The sequence below is a fragment of the Pongo abelii genome, chromosome 4 (assembly GCF_028885655.2).
Source record: "Pongo abelii isolate AG06213 chromosome 4, NHGRI_mPonAbe1-v2.0_pri, whole genome shotgun sequence".
Taxonomy (NCBI): Eukaryota; Metazoa; Chordata; class Mammalia; order Primates; family Hominidae; genus Pongo; species Pongo abelii.
In genome coordinates this window covers 39,459,803-39,482,992 of record NC_071989.2, presented here as the reverse complement: position 1 = coordinate 39,482,992, position 23,190 = coordinate 39,459,803, and the positions used below count along the sequence as shown (strand labels likewise).

The following is a 23,190-nucleotide window of genomic DNA, read 5'->3' as shown; positions in this document are numbered from 1 at the left end:
ATATATGTATGCTGTGACAAATTACCATGACTTTTGTGGCCTAAAGCAACACAAATTTATTGTCTTATAGTTCTGGAGGTCAGAAGCCTGCAATGAGCCTCTGAGGTGTGGGCAGAGCTGTGCTTCTTCTGGAGGTTCTGGCAGAGGCTCCATTTCTTTGCCTCTTCCAGCTTCCAAAGGCTGCCTGCATTCCTCGGCTCATGGCCTTATTTCATCTTGAAAGCTAACAATAGCTGATCAAGTCTTTCTCAGCTGCATCACTCTGACACTGGCCTTCCTGCCATCTGCTTCCATGTATAACGATCCTTATGGTTACTTGGGTCTTCCCAAAATAATCTAGAGTAATCTTCTCATTTTAAGACTCTTAAGCTAATTGCTCTCCTGCAAATTCCCCTTTGCTATATAAGGTAGCATATGCACAGTTCCTGGGATATGGAGGTGGACATCTTTTGGAAGATGGGGACATTATTTTGCCTACCTCACTATAGGAAGAGTTTAGTTATGTTGGAAGCAGTATAAAGTAGTTCAGAGATTCTCGATCTTGATCTGCCCATCAGAATCATCTGAGAGCTCTGAAGAATACAGATGCCCAGACACTTCACCCAAGTACTGTGATTTAATTGAACCACACGGGCCTGGCTGTCAGCATTTTGTAAAATTACCCTCAGGTTATTCTCTTGTGAAGCCTTGTGAAGCCAGCTTTTAGAATCACTGGGTGTATTTAACAAAGTGGATCTGGGCTATTATACAGACTTAAGTTTCAGGACCTCTTCTGCCTTTTAGTCAACTCACTTTACCTCTCTAAATCTGAGTGCCCTTATCTATAAAATGGGCATAATCATCACCTTAGCAATATTATGAGGATTAAACTAGACAATCTATATAAATTCTCTGCACCTTGCCTGGAATATGTTAATCCCACAATAAAGGTAGCTATTAATCATTATTTGACCTTCATACAGTAAGTCAAATCATATCCCTAAGTTAAGGCAGACATAAATGTCAAAAGTGAATATCAAAGGATGTACCCCCAACTCACCCGCCTTGGTCAGACTTAAAGGAGTTTAGAGTTTCAACTAATTCTGGAAATGGACACAATTCAGGTGAGTTACTAGTTTCCACTGTCATTTTATTTGAGTCTGGACAATGGCTGATTTCTCCCCTGGTTTTCTTCTTTTGTAGTCACTCTCTTAACACTGCAGAGAATGAGTCTATAGAACAAATTAGTTTCGCATTTCATGCAAGCAGCTTGTTGTCTGCATTTCTCTACTGGGGAATGGTGGACATCAATCCCATCCCAACAAGCTCAGAGTCCTACTGTGTTTTACATGGATCCTTTAGTAAGGGAGTATCAGCCCCTGTCTTCTAAAAGATTCATCCACTGTTCCCTGGGTCCTTGTCCCAGGCTCCTTTTGATAGCCCCAGTCCCATTCTGGCCAAGAAGGCAGGACATTGAATCATGACAGACCCCAGTCCTAGGATCGCAGCCATACTCTTCACACAGAGAGATGAGATCTTCTGCCACTGTAAGAAAAAGCCTTTTTACTATCTCATTTTATTTTCATGCATTACAAAAAAAATTATAGTGGACAAAAGAACCATCCTAATTTTGTCGCGAGAGAAAGCTGTATTTAGGTAAAAACCCCAAAGGGGCCATCAACTGTAATACTCTAATTGTGTTTTAAAATGTATTAGCTCCCAGAACCAAAAAAGAGGAAAGATTACATCATAAGTCAGAGATCTTGCTTTATTAGCTCTCAGAGTAAGAAAATAAAAAGGAAGGGAAGTTTATATATGAGAAGTATCTTCTACTTTTTTGTCTTGATTTTCTTTTGCTAACCTCTTTCTTTAACCACTGGGGAATTATGGGGAAATACAGTATCAAAAAATGTTGACCCTGGTGATTTGAAATTAAAATCAATGATTCCTAATATTCAATAGTATTCAAGAAAACTGGAGGCTTATGATTCTACTTCCACTTCCTTCAGTTCTGGAAAGAAACTGACAGCACATTACTGTTGGTGACAACTTTTCCAAAGTTGGCATGTCCATGGTACAAAATACTTGTGGATATCTTTGTCCCATGAGGGGTAGATATGTTTTGGTTTGTTCATTTTGAGAAATTTTACAAACAGAAAAAACAGAATATATAAGAAACCACAATGTATTCATCACTAAGAACTGGCAAAGATTTTGTCATCTTTGCTTAAAGTCTTTCTAATATGAAAAGAATAAACATTATATATAAAGTTGAAATTCAGTCGTAATTGTTCCTCAGGCCTATTTCTTGCCATTGCTTCCCAAAGACAGTCTCTATCATGATTTCACTGTGTTTCCTTTGAGGTTACTTACCTATCTACCAACTAAATGTAGTTCTATTCATCCTGATTTGTATGGCCAGGACCCCAGATCCTAGAAGGTGGAAATAATATGATTGCTCTTGTTAAAAGTTAGCCTTTGCCTCTGAGTCTTTCATCTCTTATTCCAATCTGATCACCGATCTTAGAGGGATGCACTGGGCTTTATATGTGTGTCAAGAATGGAAACAGCGTATATGTCTTATCCAAGCCTTCTGTTCCCAGTTCCCGGTTGGCCTTCTCAAGGTAAAAGTTCTTCCCTAGTGAAAAACATTTTGGGTCAATCTTACGGGATTCAAGAAAAACAATTCTATAAAGGGAATTAGGAGGAAAATTTCAAAGGCTCATGACTCAATAAGGCCTGATGAAGGAAAGCTTTATGTGTGCTATTAAGGAGTTGAAATTTTTTCTATCGTGGATTGCAAACCAAAGACCTACTTGATTCAGGCAGGTGACTTCAATGAGGGAAGCCATTACGGCAAACTATGGAGGCTTTTCAGAGCTCCAGCAAATTGTTGCATCAGAGAATCAGATTTTCGTGGAAAGCTAGAAATCTCCATCATTACATGAAATCACTTTAGTGTTTATATTTTCTCATTTTTAAAAATTAAAATCTACAGAAAAGCTTAAACAATAACACAGCACACATCTATATCCCCTTCATCTAGATTTATACCAAATTGTTAATGTTTTGCCATATTATATGTGTATATAAATTATTTCCTAAGCCATTTGAATACAAATTGGGCAAATGACAATTCATTCTCACAGATCTTAGCATGCACCTCCTAAGAATACGAACATTCTCTAGTTTAACCATAATACTATTGTCATCCCCTATGAAAAATAATAATTTCATACCATTTAATTGCCCATAATGAAATTTCTCCAGTTGTACCAAAGTTATCTTATCAACTTTTTTTGTGCAAACCAGAATCCAACCAAGAGTTATGTATTACACTTGATTTTTACATCTTTTTGGTATATATTAATCTAGACAAGTTTCTCCATCATTTAATACTTTTCCAAACTACTTTTAATTGATTTATATGAATGTATGTGCGTGTGTGTGAATTTATGTGAATGTATGTGTGGTTGCACACACAGAGATGCAACAAAAACAGGTCTGAAGACCAGATTTATGCTGTGAGTTTTATTCTCTGCACCCAGATATAGTATATCAAAAGTCCCACAGACAAAAGTGTAGTCAATATAGCTTTTGCCTCAGCCCATATTAGTGTATTTCCTTATTAGGCATGGAAAGATAAAAGATGGAGAATGCCTCTTTTATTGACATTTATTGAGGACCTGAGCACCTGATGCTGTACTAAACTCTAAGAATGACAAATGAAAGTCACTTGGAGGAGGGAGCTAGTTACAATAGCAGTTTGCCTGGCACCACCCTAAACCTACTAAATCTGGAATCTGCACTTTAATGTCCTCTGGTTATTTTTATGAACACTAAAGTTTGAGAACTACTATTCTAAAGACACACATGAAAATTAAGAAGTGAACTCTACCCATGACAAGATCTAGTAGAATGAAGATGTAGAAAGCTATCAGATGATGCAATACATACTCTGAAAGGGTCAGAGGAGACTTTGATGGAGGAGGTGAAATTCTAGCTGAATTTGAAAAAGGGTGGGTTAACGAAGGGTAAGACAATGTGGAAGAAGACATGAAGTGAGAGAAGCAAAAGCAATGCCACATGCAAGTGAACAGGTAGTAAGGTCTGATGAAGGAAACGCTTGTATGTACTCTTAAAGAGTTGATTTTTTTTTTTTTTTAAGGTTTGGAAAGCTAGTGAAAGGCTTAAGCAAATATCGTCCAGTTGAGCATAGGAAGATCATGTTGACAACCCTGCAAAGAAAGGATTAGAGGCAGAACAATTCTATCAGAAGCCACTGCAATTAAGGAGGCAGGAAATGATGAAGGTGGTGCACTGAGACTGGAGGGAAAAGGCTGAATTCAAACAACACTTGGGAGACAGGAGCAACAGGACATGCTGGTTACACATGAACATGTGAGTCAGAGAAAGGAGTCTAAAGCCAGTCCTCAGCTCACATTTCACTCTTGTGTAGATGGTGCCTGTTGGACATTCAGGGGAAAATGTCTCTTATGTGGTTACCTAGCCAGGAGAGCAACAGTGAGACCCTCAGAAGTGTGCACCAGGGACCCATGAGAGGCCTGCAGTTGGGGCAAAATGCTGTGATGAAATAAGCCTTGGATCAGACTGTGGGCTTGGTGCACACTTGCATGCTGAGCAAAGGAACTTGTTAACACTATTAAAAAAGTGGAACCAACCAGTGGTGAACATTATGGTTTTGTTGAAAGATCCCTGTATGCTTTGCCTACTTCTAGTGCAACGATTTTCTCTCTCAACTCTTTTTATCAGTTGCCTCCAAAATAAAGTGAGTATCTCAGGAGGAGGGTTCAAGACAGTTAATTGGACATGAAGAGAAATTGTTAGAAATCTTATATTTTAAAAATCTCCTCCATTATTTTTCTATTTTTGTTTGCATTTTATAATGGTTAAAGTATATTCATAATATATGTGTATGTTGTTCAAAGAAAAATTTTGTACAAGATAAATTTAACAGTTTATTTGAATAAAAAACAATTCATGAATCAGGCAGCGTCAGAACCACAAAAGGTTCAGAAAGCTCCACCCTCGCAGCATGGGCAGTGAGTTTTCATAAGTGCACTAAGAAAAAAGACAAAGAAAATATATTTGACTGGTTAGAGCAAAAAGACTAGTTAGAGGTTAGTTGGCAGTATCTGATTGGGAAAGTCTTTACTTAGAAGTTAGTTGGCCATTCTAATTGGTAAAGTTTATTTTATTGCTTACATTGGGCTTTGGTTTGCTAACATAAAAACCTAAAACTCTGGAGCCTTCCCAGCCTAATGCTCTGTCAATTAAAATGTTTTAACAGACACATACACACCACACACACATATATACATACATGTATATATGGGTTCATTAATAAATATTCACATTTTTGCAGTGCATACTCAAATATATTTTACTGCTAGCTATACAAAACCAAAAATCTTCAGTGACCACTCTTCTGCATGGCAGAAAATCAGGAAGAGACTCAAGGATGCGAAGTGGGGAAGCAGACACAGTTCTCATATCTCTGCTTCTTAAAGATTGCTGACATCTTTTATAAGGTTTTGCCCACTAATAAAACCCCATGTAGCAAAAACCTCTGGAAGGTATTCAAGTCCCTTATAACTTTCCATAATGTAAATGCATTTCTAGAATTCTAGAAGCTTGGAAGTGCAAAAATCTCTGATGCTAACCAAGTAGTTTCCTACTTGGAAGAAAGCAGGAAGAATGAGAAGGTTAGAGGAAAGAGGTTGAAGTTAGAAGGATTTAGGGAGAGGAAAGTAGAGAAAAGCCACTTTTTACACATTAAATAGGAGCCAGTCCTGCAGCTTGCAGATTGTAATGCTTCTCTGATATGTGTGCATGAATGTTGAGTTGAGTAAGGGGAAGTAGCTGTTAAAGTCAAAGAAAATAAGCAGAATCCATTTCTTTTCTTCTGTCCTACACAGTCCATTCTCATCCTAATGTGTTTGGGCACTGAGTGATTTCTGACAACAGACAATGAGCTCACTAGAGGAATACACACCTTTAATGAACTGTGATCAGGATGTGATTGGCTTAAAGACAGAGCTCTTGACAACTCAACATATGTTGGCAGGGCAACAACAAGCTTCCAGAAAGGGGTGGACTCCTCAGAACTTCATCTGCTGCTGTCTGGAGCAGTGGCAAAGCCTGGGAGGCCACTCCCTGGGTGAGCAAGCAGAAAGTGGCAGCCCTCCCCCATCTGTCTTCACAGGACGCCCAATCCCTCTAGTAAGGGAAACCGTCAGGACTGTGCTAAAGGCTGACTGGAGGCCAAATCATTTCACTTTCAAACACATTCATGATTTGTTTTCTGAGTAAGTCACTGGAGGCTTTTATCTGGCACAGCAGAGCTGGCTTGGCCACCAGAACCAGATCACCTTTCCTTGAAAGATGGCTGGAATGGCCATCGGTTTCGTGTTATTTACTCCTTTGAGAATATTAACTTTATCATTTTTTTAATTGTGGAAAACTATAATTGCTAGTAAGTACAACAGTAAGTACAGTATTTAATTTAGAGGACAGAGAAACAAGCATATTGACAAGTAATAGGCATGAACAGGCTGACACCTCAAAGTCATCATTATACTGAGCAGACAGCATAGGATAGGGTTTCCCTGCCTGGAGAAGAGGGGAGTGTAGGATGAGATAGGGACAGTAGAAAAATTGGGCTGGGGTATAAAGACAGAAATTCTTATATCTGAAATGGATATTTGATACTGGGAGTAGTGAGTTGAGAATAAGCTGACCTTCTCCATCTCTACTACACCCACCCCCACTCTAATTCTCTTACCTAGGGTTTTATCTCCTTGTATTGCACAACAGAGCTGCACCAGTTGGGAAGTGGAAACCTAGTTTTTATGTCCACAAAGAATGAGCTACTCATTGAGACATTCATCATTTGCTTAGAATTACTCTTGCATGGGGGAATGGAAGCCCTAAACATTTAATAAACATCCAGAAGCACTGAGGTGTTAGCTATGATTCTGTAGCAGATGTAAGACCAAAAACTTTATTTAAGAAGCCTTTGAATGATTTTTTTACATTTAATTGCTCAGGTTTCCCTGTAATTTATGAAGGCCTTTAGTGAATAGCCACAAAAATAATGAAAACTTCATATTCAAATAATAACTTAATATTACATTATTGGTTTCCTTTAGAAACATAATGCAAGTAATTCTTTCCAACTTCACCTTCTGTCAACACCATCTCAAGGAGGGCTATATGTAAAGCAAAATATGCTCCTTATATTTTTATATTTTCCTCTAAATGATAGGGGAAAATACTAGTACTATACGGTGTTCTTAAAAGTCTTACATTAATTCGCCAGTTCAGAAAATTGGTTGCCTGTAGCCAAAGCATGTAGTAAAATAGGTTTGCATGAAAAACAATGCTTTTGCTTTTATTTTTTTATTTTTTATTTTTAAATTTTATTTTATTTTATTTTAAGTTCCAGGGTACATGTGCAGGATGTGCAGGTGTGTTACATAGGTTAACGTGTGTCATGGTGGTTTGCTACACTTATCAACCCATCACCTGGGTATTAAGCCCGGCATGCATTAGCTATTTTTCCTGATGCTCTCCCCTCCATTGCCCTCCCCCAACAGGCCCCAGTGTGTGTTGTTCCTCTCCCTCTTTTATTGATTATAAGACACATAACACAGAGCGACAAGGGGAGAATCAAATGTAATTATCAGCATCATCATCTTGTTGTAATCAAATAATATTACTGCACAAATTTTCCTTTGTGAGTAAAGATTTTATTAAAACAGAAAAATGAGTGTTTATTATTATGTAATAATAAGAAAAGCTCAAAATAAGATAAATTTGAGCAAGTATCTATACTTCCGCTTATTTCGGAAACATACCATCATGTTACTAAACTCACCTCATAGCATTTTAGTTATTTTTATTAAATCTTCAAACCTTTCAGACACTACTAAGCATAGAGACCATTCATATCAAATGAAATTTTCAGTTTTTTAACTAAAACTTTCTAAATGTGTACATTTCTTTTCTGCCTTTTTGGAAAGCAAACTTTTAAAAATGTGTATACTTTTAGGACACAGAAGCTGAGAGATATAAATTGCTGGGCTCACCTTCCCTTTCCTAGGACAAATGCGTTAAAAAAAAGCAACGGTCTCACAAACCAGGAAGCTGCCCTTGGCCTCTAATAAATTAATTTATTCAGTGTTTATAAAGTGCCTTCTGTGTGCCTGGCAATGTACTAGAAGCTAGAAATCCAGGACAAATAAGCCACAGTTACCACCAACCCTTAAGGAACTCATGATCTAGTGAGAAAGACAGACATATCTCTAGCAACTAAAAGAGAGTACAAGACGCCAGAGCTCAGAAGGCCTTACCCAGTCTTGTGGGACAAAGTTCAAAAGGAGATGATATCTACACTGGGCTTTGGAGCATGAGCAGGAGTCAGCCAGGTGAAACAGGAGAGGGGGCAGTACATTCCATGAAGACAGGGTGTGTTACTCGCTTTTGGTGGATTATTTTATTTTATTTCATTTTATTTTTGAGACAGAGTCTTGCTCTTGTTGGCCCAGGCTGGAGTGCAATGGTGCAATCTCAGCTCACTGCAACCTCCGCCTCCTGGGTTCCAGCAATTCTCCCGCCTCAGCCTCCTAAGTAGCTGGAATTACAGGTATGCACCACCACCACGCCCAGCTAATTTTTGGATTTTTTAGTAGAAACAGGGCTTCACCATGCTGGCCAGGCTGGTCTCGAACTCCTGACCTCAGGTGACCTACCCTCCTAGGCCTCCCAAAGTGCTGGGATTATAGGCGTGAGCCACCTCACCCAGTGGATTGTTTTGTTTTATTTTGTTTTGGCCATCTGAGAGAGGTTGGCAGAGAGGAGAAGAAAAACAAGTAATCCCAAATTCCAATTAGGCTTCCTTCATGGCCCAAGATCAACTGTCCCATGTTAGGTAAAGTCTTCCTCAACTCTTCTGCCCCCATGCAGAAGGAATTACATATTCCTGGGTATTTCCAGAGGCCTTTATTCATACTTTGAGCTTAATACTCATCACAGTGTGTCATGGTTAGTTATGCAGTGTCTATCTCTATAGTGGTTATAATACATGTTTGGTTGCAGCAAAAGAGACACAACATAACACTGATTTTTGAAAGTTAAATGTCTGTCCTCCTGTCCTCTTCTTTGTAACCATCTAGCAAAATCCAGCAAAGATGGGGTTGTCTCCTGTGTTGGGGGCCAGGTCCTTCTATCTCCTGGCTCTGTCATGCCTGGAGTATTACCTTAGTCATCACTGGATCAGAAGAGCTCAGGCCCCCACTGCATCTCAGCCAGCTGGGAGGGGAAAGCATGATGGGGCCCTCTTTTAGGACACACCAAGAAGCTACATTGATCCCTTCTGCATAGATCCCATTGACTAAAACTTAACCATATGGCCAAATCTAATGTCAAGAGGGACTAGCAAATGCCTTATCCTGTGTAGCTGTGGGCCAGGTAAAAAGCCAGAGATCTCTTAGGATAGAATAAGCATCCTAAACTTTTGGCAAACTTTTTCTGCAAAGGACTAGATAGTAAATATTTCAGGCCATATACGATCTCAGCCATGTCATCATCATTGTTTTCATCATCATTGTTATCATCACTATCTTCTTTTGCTGCTTCTCCCTTTTCTTACAATTCTTAAAAAATGTAAATTCTTAGCCTGAGGTCTGTACAAAACATTCCACAGGCCAGATTTGGCATGTGGGCCGTAGTTTGCTGACCCTACTACTCTATAAGAAGGGAAAATCATACGGGGAGGAAAGTGACCATCTCTGGCATAACGTCTGTAAGATTATAAGCCATGAAGTGGAAAATCCTTGTCTTCTCCATCTTTCTAGTCTTGGACAGTGCTTGACCCACACAGTAAGTGTTTGATGTTTATGAATAAGTGAGTAGAAGGAAGGTGGGGGAGGTTAATTTCACAATCACAATTTGTTAAAATCTCATTTAGTCCCAATGGTAGCCTCTGTTTTGGGGGGTTTCTTTTCTTTTCTTGTCTTTTCTCTTCTTTTTTTCTTTTCTTTCTTTCTTTCCTTCTCTTTTTTTTTCTGTCTTTCTTTCTTCTTTTTTTTTTTTCCTTCAGACAGGATCTTGCTCTGTTACCCAGGCTGGAGTGCAATGGTGGTGCAATCATAGCTCACTGAAGCCTTGAACTCCTGTGCTCAAGAAATCCTCCCACCTCAGCTTCCCAAATGTCTGGGGCTACAGGCATGCACCATCACACTTGACTAATTTTTTTTTTATTTTTTTAGAGACAGGGTCTCACCATGTTGTCAAGACTGGTCTTGAACTCCTGGTCTCAAGCAATCCTCCTGCCTCAGCCTTCCAAAGTACTGGGATTACAGGCATGACCCACTACACTCAGCCCCATTGGTAGTCTTTTCACATGGATTATCATCTAAATACTCCATTTCTTCCAGCCTGAAGAATGGTCTAACAGAGAGCAGACAGAGTGAGTCTAGTGGGCTTTCCAGCACATGAGTGACCACACTTCAGTTGATATGGTCAAGCACCCCACTTTACCTCCTGACCTCAGGTGCAATTAGGTTCCAAATATTCCACATGCTCCAGTGGACCTTTCTAATTGTAAGCATCCCCCTTTGGCCCCCATTGCAGGTGACACTCCTGGGTGTGTGGGAAGATTATGGGTCCAAAGAACTTACAGCTTCTTCCTCTTGAATAAACATGGTGGCAGGCAGGAGAATCTTGTTTTGGTTTTACCCTTTTAAATATCACATGCTTGGTGGGAATGTTAGCAGAAGTATCCAGGCTGAACAGACACTTTTAAGTTCCCCTTTCTCCTCCTTCTTACTCAATATCCTGAGGGCATAATAGAACTTTTCTTGTCTAAGTTTGCCTGGTCAGGGAGGGGAGGTGTGGCTCACTCAACCACCGCCCTGGACAAAACCCTGCCAGGCATCAGAAAGCTCTGCAGTTCTTGAGTTCCACATGCAGAGCAGATGCAACAGCCAGAAGTGAGTGGGGCCCAGACCCTGGCCCAGGAAGATCCACTAAAGGAGGCCATCCTTCCGCCTTCTTCTGCAGGAGTCAGGTAACAGCTATGCCTAGGTTTCTTCTTTCAAATAAATGTGTAATTTTTTATAGCAGGAAAAAAGCACCATTTCCAAATTCTGGCAGCACAGACTGTGCTAGCTGAATAACTGAAGGAAACGCATTAGGAAACGCATGTTCTGTTGGAAAACAGCAAAAAAGATGAACAGGAGACACTAAAACTCAGCCTCATGGTAGCCAAAAGGATGATAAGCAGATAAAAATGTGGCCGGGAATGTGTCTGTCACTTGCTCTTTCGTAACTGGATAAGGCCTCTCATGTGTTCTTGTTGAAATCTCTGGTGCCACTAGCATTAAATAATGTCCTGCAGTGAAACCAGAAACAAGGTTTTATTGCCGACAGAGCTGGACACAGATGATTTATTTCATCCTGGTTCCTAACAAACATGTGTCCATCCTTTTGATGAGAAAGAGTAACTTTCAATTTCCTTCAAACCTGGCAGGAGGTGAGGATTCACATGAGATTTCTACATAGACTAAAGAAAGGGACTATACTGCCATGAATTATGCCTTCTCAGAAGGAATCCTGGCAAACTGGATAAATGATGACAAACAGCTGCCAATCAGCCAAGGAGGCCTTTCAAAGCAACCAACAACCCCAAATTTTCATCGGAGCCTTTGGCTCTCTTGTATACATTGCTGATTCTTCTGAAAAATTCACAAGGTCTTTTCCCCCCATTTAACTTGATTTGCAGTGCAGTAATTAATAGAAATGGGCCTCTGACTCTGCCCTCTATTAGCTGTATGACTTTGGGAGAGCCACTTAACCTCTCTGTGTCTCAGTTTTCTCATCTAAACATGGGAATAATAATAGAACTTATCTCATGGAGTTGTTGAGGGGATAAAACTATATACACTTTTTGAATACTAATGTAAAATAATAGATTATTAATATTCACCATTTTAAATATTTTTGCATTAAATACAAATAATTCTGTGTGGAGAACAGATGGGCTTATCACCAGAAGGGTGAAGTTGTGGCTGTGCTTTTCTGCCCATGCTATGGGAATGCCACCGGAGGTTTTAGGTAGAGCAAAACGTCCCCACGCAATGTGAGACACACACACTTCAAATAGTCCAATGCCTTAAGAAATTAATCGTTAGTGATAGGTGAGGGGGAGGAGGATAAGGGTGCTCTTTCCAATAAAACCACATGTTTTATGACGTGCCATTAAAGATGATCCTGAATATCAAAGGCGTTATGGTGCACTTAAGGCACCCCATGGAAAAGTTGATCATCTGTTTCAAAAAGGAAAGGCTAAAAAGGTTTCCATTTCCCTTGAGAAATTATTGTAAAGGTTGAAATCCACACTTCCTGACTGTCATGTCCATCATTTTTTTACTACCATTGGGCTTCAAATTCCCCCCAGCTTCTGCTGGAGTCCAGAGGCTTGGAAGCTCGCTGCAGCTGATTTCTGGTGCAGTGCTGCTGCACCTTCCAAGTTACGGCTGCTTCATAGAGCAATCACACTGACATCTAGTGGTCCAAAGAGTAAGTGCAGGCGGTGGCTTTGAAGCTTTTACCAGCCTCAACGTGCTTTAAAAACCACATTTTCCAACATTTACACAATATGTTAACAAGAGAGAGAGGTCAGGGATGTAGAAATGATATTTCATTTGTCTGAGGTGTTACTAGAGGCTGCCCTAAAGGAACATTTCTAAAAACAAGAAAGTGAAGCGAGTGAACCATGGCTCGCTGGCGGGTTTGGGCTGTGGTTCCAGAGGTTGCGGTTAAGACTGTGACTCCAGAATCAAGATCCTGAGCTTGAAGGTGGTCTCTGCCACCCACCAGCTGTGGGCCTTGGGTGAGTTCCTAAATGGTTCCATGACTCAGTTTCTTTATCTGTCAAATGGGGATAACAGTAACGTCTCCATAGACCTGTTATAAGGTGATCCCTGAAAAGCTCCTAGCACAGCACCTGGCCCAGAAGGCAATCCGGGTTGCCCTCTGTTCTTGTTGTGACTGTTTTTTAAGAGCAAGCTGCTGTAGAAGCTGGCACCCCACAGGTCAGACAGCATAGCGCAGTGGAAAGCTCAGAGGATGAGCAAGGGAGAGACCCAGATTTTAGCCCAACTGTGTGAACTTGGACAGATCCCTTACGCAGTTTCTTTTTTGTAAAATGAAGGACTTTGGTTCGCTAATGTTTAAGGATTTTTTTGTTTCTCAAACGTTGTGCTTCTAAACCTTGTACAGGCTTCTAATTGAAATTGTTCTACCTTTAAGGCCCATTTGTCTCCTTTCTTTTTACCAAAGCCCAGGGCCAAGCATGTCCCAGGTGTTTATTATATAGTTGCTGACTGATAAGAAGTGATTGTTCGAATGCTCTCTATTGGTCACTAGGAATAAACCAAGAATGTCTTTGGACAGGAATGAAAATCCAGTGGGAAGCTCTGGAAGTCAAGGAATATTCCCCCATCAGAAGCTGGTCTGGGGTTTCTCTGGTAAATTTGGAAAGCTCAGTGGTTGTCTTGTTTTTCTACCTCTACTAATCAGCCTCTCTAAACAGATAAGAAACCAGGAAAATCATTTAGCTATATAAATTCAATACATAACCTTGTTAATCATGTTGCTGCAGCCTGTGCCTTGTGAGTTGGTCAGAGTAGTGGATGACTTTGCTTCTAAGTGCAGGTGAAATGCCATCAGACTCACCTGATGCCTGTGACTAATCCCCAACTCAATCTTTCCAAGCCAGGGATAATCCCAGCTGGGATGTCACCTCTAATATGGCAACAAATGGTGATGCGGCAAAAAATGATCAAGAAACAGTCTTTCTTCCCTTCTTCCTAAACTTCATCCACATAGACTGTTGGATATTTGTAGAAATCCAGCACAAACATAGGGAGGGGAATGACACACACTGGGGCCTGTTGTGGGGTAGGGGGAGGGAGAGCATCACGATAAATAGCTAATGCATGTGGGGCCTGCTACCTAGGTGATGGGTTGAGGGGTGCAGCAAGCCACCATGGCATGCATTTACCTGGGTAACAAACCTGCACATCCCGCACATGTATCCCAGAAAGAACTTAAAATAAAATTTAAAAACAAATAAACAAAAGAGTGAACAAAGGAGGGAGCTGCGGGTAGAATTTTAACAACATGCATACCACTATTTTTATATTAGAGATTTCTAATATATGCTAATAAAAATATACACAATATTAAAAATCGTATTATACACACACATGAAAAAAGGTTAATTTGGGAGTTTTGTAAGGGCATGTATTATTTTCCTGTGGTTTCTGTAACAAAGTACCACAAACTAGGCAGCTTACAACAACAGAAATCTATTCTCCCTCAGTTTTGGAGGCCAGAAGTCCAAACTCAAGGTGTCGGCAGAACTATGCTCCCTCTGGAGGCTCTAGGGGAGGACTCGTTTCTGGCCTCTTCCAGCTTCTGGTGATTGCAGGGATTCCGTGGCTTGCGGCTGCATCACTAAAACCTCTACCTCTCTTGTAAAATGGCCCTCTCCTCTTCTGCTGTCTTTTCTTCTGTATCTTCTAAGGATACTTGTCATTGGATGTAGTGCTACCTACATAACCCAGAATGATTCCGTTGCATGATCCTTAATTATACCTGCAAAGACCTTTTTTCCAAATAAGGTCACATTCACAGGTTCTGATACATGGGTGTATCTTTTTGGCATATACATGGGCATAATTTATAGACAAGCAACCAACATCTGCACTCCAATCCCTTTCACTCGTGCTAAATCAAGGTACCCCCTCCAAAAGGGGCCCCCGTCCTTGCCACTGAATTTCTGCCACTCTTTTGGTAGTAATTGATCAAGGAAGATGTGAGGATAAGAGTAAGACAGATCCAAGATCCCACTGGTTTTTAACAACGTTTGCTTCTGAATACACCACAGGATGCCCCACCCTTCCCCTTGCACCCCTGGCTTGCTGGGCTGGTGAGTCTCCCTAAAGATCCCTGAGAGGAGCACAGCAGGGTGGGTTGGGCCACACAGCAAGTGCTGCTTTAAAAAAACTTCCCCCAGGGTGATCCTACCACACAATGCGCTTCTGCTTCTCATCATTTCCCCATCGTCATCGCAATGAAAACCACTTGAAATATTTTTATTTACCCTATCAGTCAAAAAAAAAAGTGAGAGTTGTGCTTATATTTCTCAAATGGATTTTTTATTATTTTATTCATATTAGATGTTTGACATTGATTCACTGTTACATTTAATTTAAATTTATAATTCTTCAAACACTTTTTTTAACATTCTTACTGAATTTTTAATTATGGTAAAATACATATAATATAAAATGTGCCATTTTAACCATTTTTAAGGGTAAAATGTGGCATTACATACATTCACATTGTTGTGCAAACATTGCCACTATCGATTTCAAGAACTTTTTCATCTTTCCCACTGTAACTCTATATCCATTAAACATTAGTCGCCTGTTCCCTCCTCCCTCCAGCCCCTGGCAACCACCATTCTACTTTCTGCCTTTATGAATTTGACTACTCTAGGTACATCATATAAGTGAAATCACACAATAATTTTTTTTTTTTTTTTGACACAGAGTCTCGCTGTGTTGCCCAGACTGCAGTGCAGTGGCACGATCTTGGCTCCCTGAAACCTCTGCTTCCCGGATTCAGGTGATTATCCTGCCTCAGCCTCCCAAGTAACCTGGGATTACAGGCTTGCACCACCATGCCTGGCTAATTTTTGTATTTTTAGTAGAGATGGGGTTTCACCATGTTGGCCAGGCTGGTCCCAAACTCCTGACCTCAAGTGATCTGCCTGCCTTGGCCTCCCAAAATGCTGGGATTACAGGCATGAGCCACGGCACCCAGCCAATATTTGTTGTTTCGTGACTGGCTTATGTCGGAATTTCCTTCCTTTTTAAGACTGAATACCATTCCATTGTATTATAAACCTCATTTTGTTTATCCCTCTATCTGTCAACAGACACTTCGTTTGCTTCCACCTTTTGGTATTATAAATTATGCTACTATAAACATGGAATCTACCCATATCTGCTCAAGTCCCTGCTTTCAGTTCTTTTGGGTATACACTATAAGTGGAATTGTTGGATCATTTGGTCATTCTATACTTAATTTTCTGAAGAACCACCATACTGTTTTCTATAGCAGCTGTACCATTTTATGTTCCCACAAGCAGTGCACAAGCATTCAATTTCCCCAAATCCTGCCCAACACTTGTTATTTTCTGCTTTTTTTTTAATTACAGCCATTCAAATAGATGTGAAGTAGTATCTCATTTTGGTTTAAATTTTTAACTAAAAGAAAATTCTATCTAGAAATAATAGATGACTCTCTCTGTGGTACTTTCTTTTGAAAACCATTTAGTATGTAGAAAAGCATAACACAGGAAAGGGTTTTGGTGTGTTTCATTTTTGGTTGTTCTTTGAACTAACCAAAGATGTTAACACTTTTTTCACTTTTTCATTCAGATGAAGTTATTATATATAAATGTGTTGTTATCAATCTGATTTTTGCCATGGGACTTCCCAAATTATAACTTCTTTCTCCTGTAGTATCTGTTTATACCCCTCTTCAGCCAACCCTGGTAATAAGTTTGAGGCTGCAGCCAAATGAACAATAAGCACTATCTCAGGCAGACAATGAATGAACCAGAATGGTGTCCTGGGCCCCTAAACTACCAGTTAGATGGTTCATGTAACCAACTCTAAGGGGCAACTGTTTGGAGCCAGGGTTGGGCTAAAAAAGCCTTAATATAGTCATCTACCTAAACACCTCACCCCCACACCAACACACACAGAGAGACTAAATGTTTTTTAAAACAAACGGAATTGTTTGTCTTCTCTTAGTTGTTTCCCCTTTCAGATTGCCCACGATGTTGCAAAGTCAATCAGGATGTTTTGGCCTTGAGCCCTATAAACCCCATGCCTTGCTTTGTTTCCTTGCTCATCTCAGATCTGCCAGGATCACAACCATAAGTAGGACAAATGTTATCACATCCCTTGCAATGACAAGGGATTCTTGGACAGGAGGTCAATTGCTAGAGTTTGGTGGAAAACATTTTGTATTAGAATAAGAAACTGCCAAAAAGTTTTGTGTGTGAGCTGAGAACTTAAACTACTAACTATACAAGAAAGACAATGAAAGTCCTGGTTCCTATGGCATATAGGGTGAGCACAGAATTTAGAATCAGAACCTGGGTTTGGTTCTCATCCTACCACTTGCTAAAGCTTAGGTGACTCAGTTTATGGTTATATATTAATAACACTAAAAACTAATTGGGCTTTGGGAGGATCAAATGAGATATTACATGTGAAATTTTCTTTTAAAATGTGATTATTAGTTTAGTAATGAAATTAGGAATGCGTATAAACTACTAAACTCTAGAATTTTTTGGTAATTATATGAGTATATGTAGAGTTGGGTTTTTTTTTTTTTTTTTTTGGGCAGGAGGCGTGTAAAGGTGATTTGTTCACCAAGAAAAGCGCTTTTAGTAAAGCACAGATGTTAATCTAGATCATGGCAAAGTGCCACACACTAGATTTAGCACATAAGCAAGGAGTCTCTAGAACACTCAGAAGAAAATGAATGAATCCATGAATGAATGGACAAGTGAGAGCCCAGAGCAGCTGAAGCCATGAAGTGCTTTGGAAAGAGAAGTGTGCCTGGGAAAAGAGAGTGGCTGGGTGCTAAGAGCAGGGTGAACACCAGGAGAACTTGAAATTGAAAACATCACAATTTTAATGAGAAAAAGTGCAACCCAAAGTGAAGATCACCATGATAACAAAGGTGAAAAAAGATGCTCATCTTATGGCAGAGTCTTGTTACTGTGCAATTATCAGAAAAAGTGAGCTAAGAGGTGTGAGGTGTTATATTATTTAATCCTGATTACTAAATACCAAATGCATTTTCCTCAAAGCTCTAAAGGAGAAGAAATGGAATGGGAACAAGGGGGAGGGTTGGGGGCAGGAAGGATATCCCACATTGTCATATTCCGTAGAGTAAGGTTTCAAAATATTATCTATTTCTCTTTGTGGAATCTTCCATAGCTTTCCATTTCTAATGTATAGCTTTCACTTTCCTCAAATCGAACTCTGGATCTCTCATTGACTAGAAGCTGCCACATGCCTTTTTTTTTTTTTCAGACAAGGTCATGCTCTGTCACCCAGGCTAGAGTACAGTGGTGCATTCATGGCTCACTGCAGCCTTGACCTCCTGGGCTCAAGCAATCCTCCCACCCCAGCCTCCAGAGTAGCTAGGACTACAGGCACTCACCACTGTGCCTGGCTAATATTGCATATTCTTTTGTAGAAATGAGGTCTTGCTTTGTTGCCCAGGCTAGCCTCAAACTCCTGGCCTCAAGCAATCCTCCTGCCTCAGCCTCCCCAAGTGCTGGGATTACAGGCCTGAGCCACCCATTGTGCCCAGCTGCTGCCACCTGTCTTGGTTAGCTCGTTGAGTTCTTCCTCTTCTTAGCAGTTTTCGCACAGATCTTTTCACATGCTGGGAAGGAAGTCTCTAGAAAACCCCACAGATAGCCTCATTCCTCCACCCCCACTTCACTCCATGTAGACAATAAGCTTTCAGTTTCTAAAATCATATTGAGTGTAGAAAAGAAATTAACCACCCAGGAGCGTGTGTCTGTGTGTGTCTATGTTTTCGTGTTTGTTGGGAGTGACACGAAGGCTGAGGAAAAAAAGGAAGCATAACATTTCTATTTTTCCCTTGACAAACAGTATCTTTCCCAGACATCAAGGATTTTTATTTCAGACTTCAAATATCCTTAGCAAAATAAAGTTTTGTTTTGAAAAACAAAATAGAACAACCATAAGAAATAGGCCAGGCGCGGTGGCTCACGCTTATAATCTCAGCACTTTGGGAGGCCGAGGCGGGTGGATCACGAGGTCAGGAGATCTAGACCACGGTGAAACCCTGTCTCTACTAAAAATACAAAAAATTAGCCGGGTGTGGTGGCGGGCGCCTGTAGTCCCAGCTACTCGGTGAGGCTGAGGCAGGAGAATGGGGTGAACCTGGGAGGCGGAGCTTGCAGTGAGCCGAGATCGCACGCCACTGCACTGCAGCCTGGGCGACAGAGAGAGACTCCGTCTCAAAAAAAAAAAAAAAGAAATAGTAGTTGAAATTTAGGTCTCTCTTTGAGGTTGGAGGAACAGAAAAATGAAAGAACTTATATTGTATTATGAAGTGTACATCAACTATTAGCCTAAGAACCAAATAAGCCACTAATGAGATATCTATGAAAACATTTTTCAATTATCTACAAGTTCGTTAGTCAAAATGTTAATTCCTGAAAAACTATTTTCTAATTTGGTATTTTCAGCTCATGCAGGCTGAGTGAATTATCCTAAACAAATGTAAGTTAAATTTGCTATAAAAAATTTTAAAATAGAAGAAAAAGAAGTGGTTTTAGGACCATTTGTTGTTCTATACTATCTACGTCTCACTCTATATTCTCTACATCCTAGCGCCGTTCTATCCACATCAAGAACTCAAAAACATATACCAAAACAAACTTCAGAAACAGATAGAAAGTCATATATATTTATATGTATATATTTATACTAGAGACAGGGTCTCGCCACGTTACTCAGGCTGAACTCAAACCCCTGGGCTCAAGCGGTCTTCCCACCTCAGCCTCCTGAGTAGCTAGGACCACAGGAATGCACTATCATGCCCGGCTAGAAAGTTGTATTTAACTTCCTTATCCACTTATGCTTAAGCCCTCAGAGGCCATGGCAAAGTCAAAATTATTCGTACAGGAGCTATTTTGTAGGATAACCAGGAAGAGAATGTTGAAGGTTCGAATTTGTAGAATGATGATGATTGTCAAGCTCCTGATTCTAAAAACAGGGGGTACGCAAAAATCCAACTGATGCACATGCCTTATAGAGAATACAGGGCGCCAGCATTTGGGAGGTGGACCATCACCATCAAAGCTTTACTACTTGCTAGGCTATCTTGCTTCTTCTGCTCTAATTCACTCTGCAAGAGAGAACACAGTAGAAACAGGAGAAGGGTCCGGATCATCAGTGCTCGGAATAACACCAGACCAGGAGATAATGCACAGCGACATCTGTGGTGGTTTTTCTGCCAAGGTCCGAGGGGACCTGGCAGGGCACACACACCACCCAGAAAGTCCCCATTTAAGTCAGGTGTTTCCTTCCACATGTCACCTCACAATGCAAGGCCATAGCAGACAGCATCGTTGGGGTTGTTACAGTTCCATCTCCACCTTCACAAGTTACAGAAAAACATACAGGGGTTGTCACAATCAGGGCTACCACCGCTGCTTCCGCCACCAGGTCCTCCTACCTATGCCTTCGCCCAGAGCCTGCAGCAGAAGGCTCCCACCCCCAGAACTTAATTTGCGGCGAGAGTCAAGTTCCCACATCCTGTTGAAGAGGGGCCTGGTGCTCTCTCCAGCCTCAGAGGCTCAGCCCACTGGAATGCATCACAGCCCATTTGCAATGAAATAGATATTCTATTAGCAAGTGCTTAAATCACAACTGCAGGTCAACAAAGGAGCTAAGAAAATCATCTCCTCCACTCCCATCTGTATGACCAATCAAGGTGAAATTTAAGTAAACTCAGTCCATCAGCCAGTATGTTCAATGCATATTATGGAAAGAGATGCGCCAGGATCAGGGGTGTGTCTGCTTGTTTGCCGGGGAGGAAATTGCTGTTGAGGAGGAAAAATAAAACCAGGTTCCTGCTTTTACATCTCCTTAGGGAAACAGAGAACACACATGTAAATTATAATTCATTAAGAATCTAAATAGGCCTGGTGCGGTGGCTCATGCCTGTGATCCCAGCACTTTGACAGGCTGAGGCAGGTGGTGGATCACCTGTGGTCAGGAGTTCAAGACCAGCCTGGCCAACATGGTGAGACCCCATCTCTATTAAAAATACAAAAATTAGCCAGGCGTGGTGGTGCATGCCTGTAGTCCCAGCTTCTCGGAGGCTGAGGCACGAGAATCGCTTGAACCCAGGAGGCAGAGATTGCAGTGAGCCAAGATCGCGCTACTGCACTCCAGCCTGGGTGATAGAGGGAGGCTCCATCTCAAAAAAAGAAAAAACATATTTAAACAGTGTTAATTGGGATAAAAAAGACCACTGCGGTTCTATCATCTATAGTGGAGCTTGTTATCTATGATGCTTGTCAAGGGTCTCGTCAGCAGTACTGTATTTTCAGCCAGCAACCGTTAACTCTTGAGTTGGAGTAGTTTTGAGGTAATTTCTGATAGGAAAGAGTTTTATGAAAGTTAATTTTCAAATTAAAACCATTCCCTTTTCCGGGTTTACTGGGTACAACAGATCAAGTCTCTTTAAAGAGAAAACACTGTGTGTGTGTGTGTGTGTGTGTGTGTATTGTGTGTGTGTTGTGTGTGATGAGAAGGGATGGAGGGCTTGGTCATGGGGGACATATGTGTTATTTTCTGTAATCTAGGCAATGCAAACCAGTAATGCAGAATCCTATTGCTCTATAAAAATTTGAATTGCTTGAATCTATTACAAATTTTTGCCAGCGTGCTTCCTGCCTCAAGGATGGTAAGTTTCTCCAGCTTAGGGGAGAACATTCTGTCTCCTCAGTCTTTTTGTTACACCTCCTGGTCAGGCCTTGGTAGAGCAGGTCCTAAGTTTGAGTAAGAAAAAGCATCACCCCCACAGAAGCTGGGTCTCCTAACCAGCGCACCATCTTCACCCGCCCTGGCTACAATCTCCGAAGCCTTAGGCAGGACGAGGGCTGTCTTCCTGGAACCTTTTCTCCTGTACTCACGAGCACCCTCACAGCCTCTTGTTGTCCTCTGATGTCACTGTACTGGGGTCCTATTATGGGTAATGATGGCAGTGGCAGAAACAAATTTTGTTCCATAAGAAGAACCAGCAGTTGAGACCGAATAAGTCATGGGTAACAAACGACTTTATCTCAACATAACTAACAATAAAGAAACTCCGTGTACGGTAAAAAATTATCAATGATTTTTTGAAAAACCGATTTGGGTAAACTATTTTATTCATTTACTGCCTCCACCATGATTAGAAGCATTACATGCAATCAAATGAAGTCATTTTATTCCCTTTTTTATGGACTTTATATAGGGAAGAGTAACAGCAGCCACAGCAGAGATTCATTCTCCTCTTGCTTTAATTGCAAAAGTGACACAAACATATCTTAAGGAGGTAAAATCTGGCTTCAAAGTCATTTTAAATTCATTAGTTTCCCATGATTTACGGAAGTTTTGTTTCTTTTGTATTTTAAAGAACATTCTAAAGATGAGACTTTCAAAGGTGGGCAACTTTAAAAACCATTGCTAGTTGTGGCTCATTTAGTTTCTATACAGTTATTTGTAGGTGTTAGAGTGTAGTCTATGGTAAAACAAAAAATTAAAAGCAGACTTCCTGGTAAGTTAATTTCAGTAATTCAAGAGCAATAGAATTAGCACAGGGTTTCTCAACCTTGGCACTATCCACATTTTGGACTGATAATTCTTTCTTGTGGGAGGCTCTCCTATAGGACAGATGTGCAGCATCCCTGGCCTCTACCCAACACCTTCCCTGGCTGGTCATTTTAGTCAAAAATGCTTCCAGACATTGATAATCATCCCCAAGGGGGAAATTCCCCGCCCCACCCCCGCCGCCCCAGTTAAGAACCACTAGATTAGCATAATATCCAAGAAATATTTAAAACCATGAGTAATATAACAATAAAACTAAAACAAAACAAAATCCTGTTCCCAATAATAGAGATAATATATTTTTAGTTTTCCAAATGAAACTATGTAGATGAACTGACTACAAAAGGGATGATTTTCTTTCTAGGAACAGAAAAGATGGGATGTCTGTCCTTCATACCATCTCAGCCTTTAACTGTTTACTTGGTTCATTACTTTTATGCAGATTGCTAAAACTCAAAAAGATGTTCTGAAAACTGGGTTTGTTAACTGTCAATCTGGAGGATGTAACAAAAGCATTTTTGTTAACAGACATTTTCCCAAGTTCTGTGGCAAATGTAAAAGTTTATACCATTGAAGAGACATAATCCTGAGGAAAGGCAAAATATATGGGGGCTAAAGGAAATTAATTTCTATGAAGAGATTTTCTACTATTAAATCTGTGTTTGTGAGC

The 23,190-nt window shown here is 40.5% G+C and overlaps 1 protein-coding gene across 4 annotated transcripts in view; it reads left to right on the top strand.

Moving 5' to 3' along the window:
* Positions 1–10,921: 10,921 nt before the first annotated feature.
* FYB1 (FYN binding protein 1) overlaps positions 10,922–23,190 on the top strand; it is a 114,122-nt gene continuing 101,853 nt past the window's right edge. For 2 of the 4 annotated variants that reach the window (XM_054555513.2, XM_054555512.2), the window contains exons 1-2: positions 10,924–11,071; positions 15,624–15,699. In XM_054555513.2, the coding sequence (XP_054411488.1) occupies positions 10,980–11,071; positions 15,624–15,699 (168 nt within the window). In that variant the 5' untranslated portion in view covers positions 10,924–10,979. Of the gene's footprint in view, positions 11,072–15,623; positions 15,700–23,190 lie in introns of all 4 variants that reach the window. The other 2 variants (XM_024247592.2, XM_024247593.2) reach the window with 2 other exon arrangements.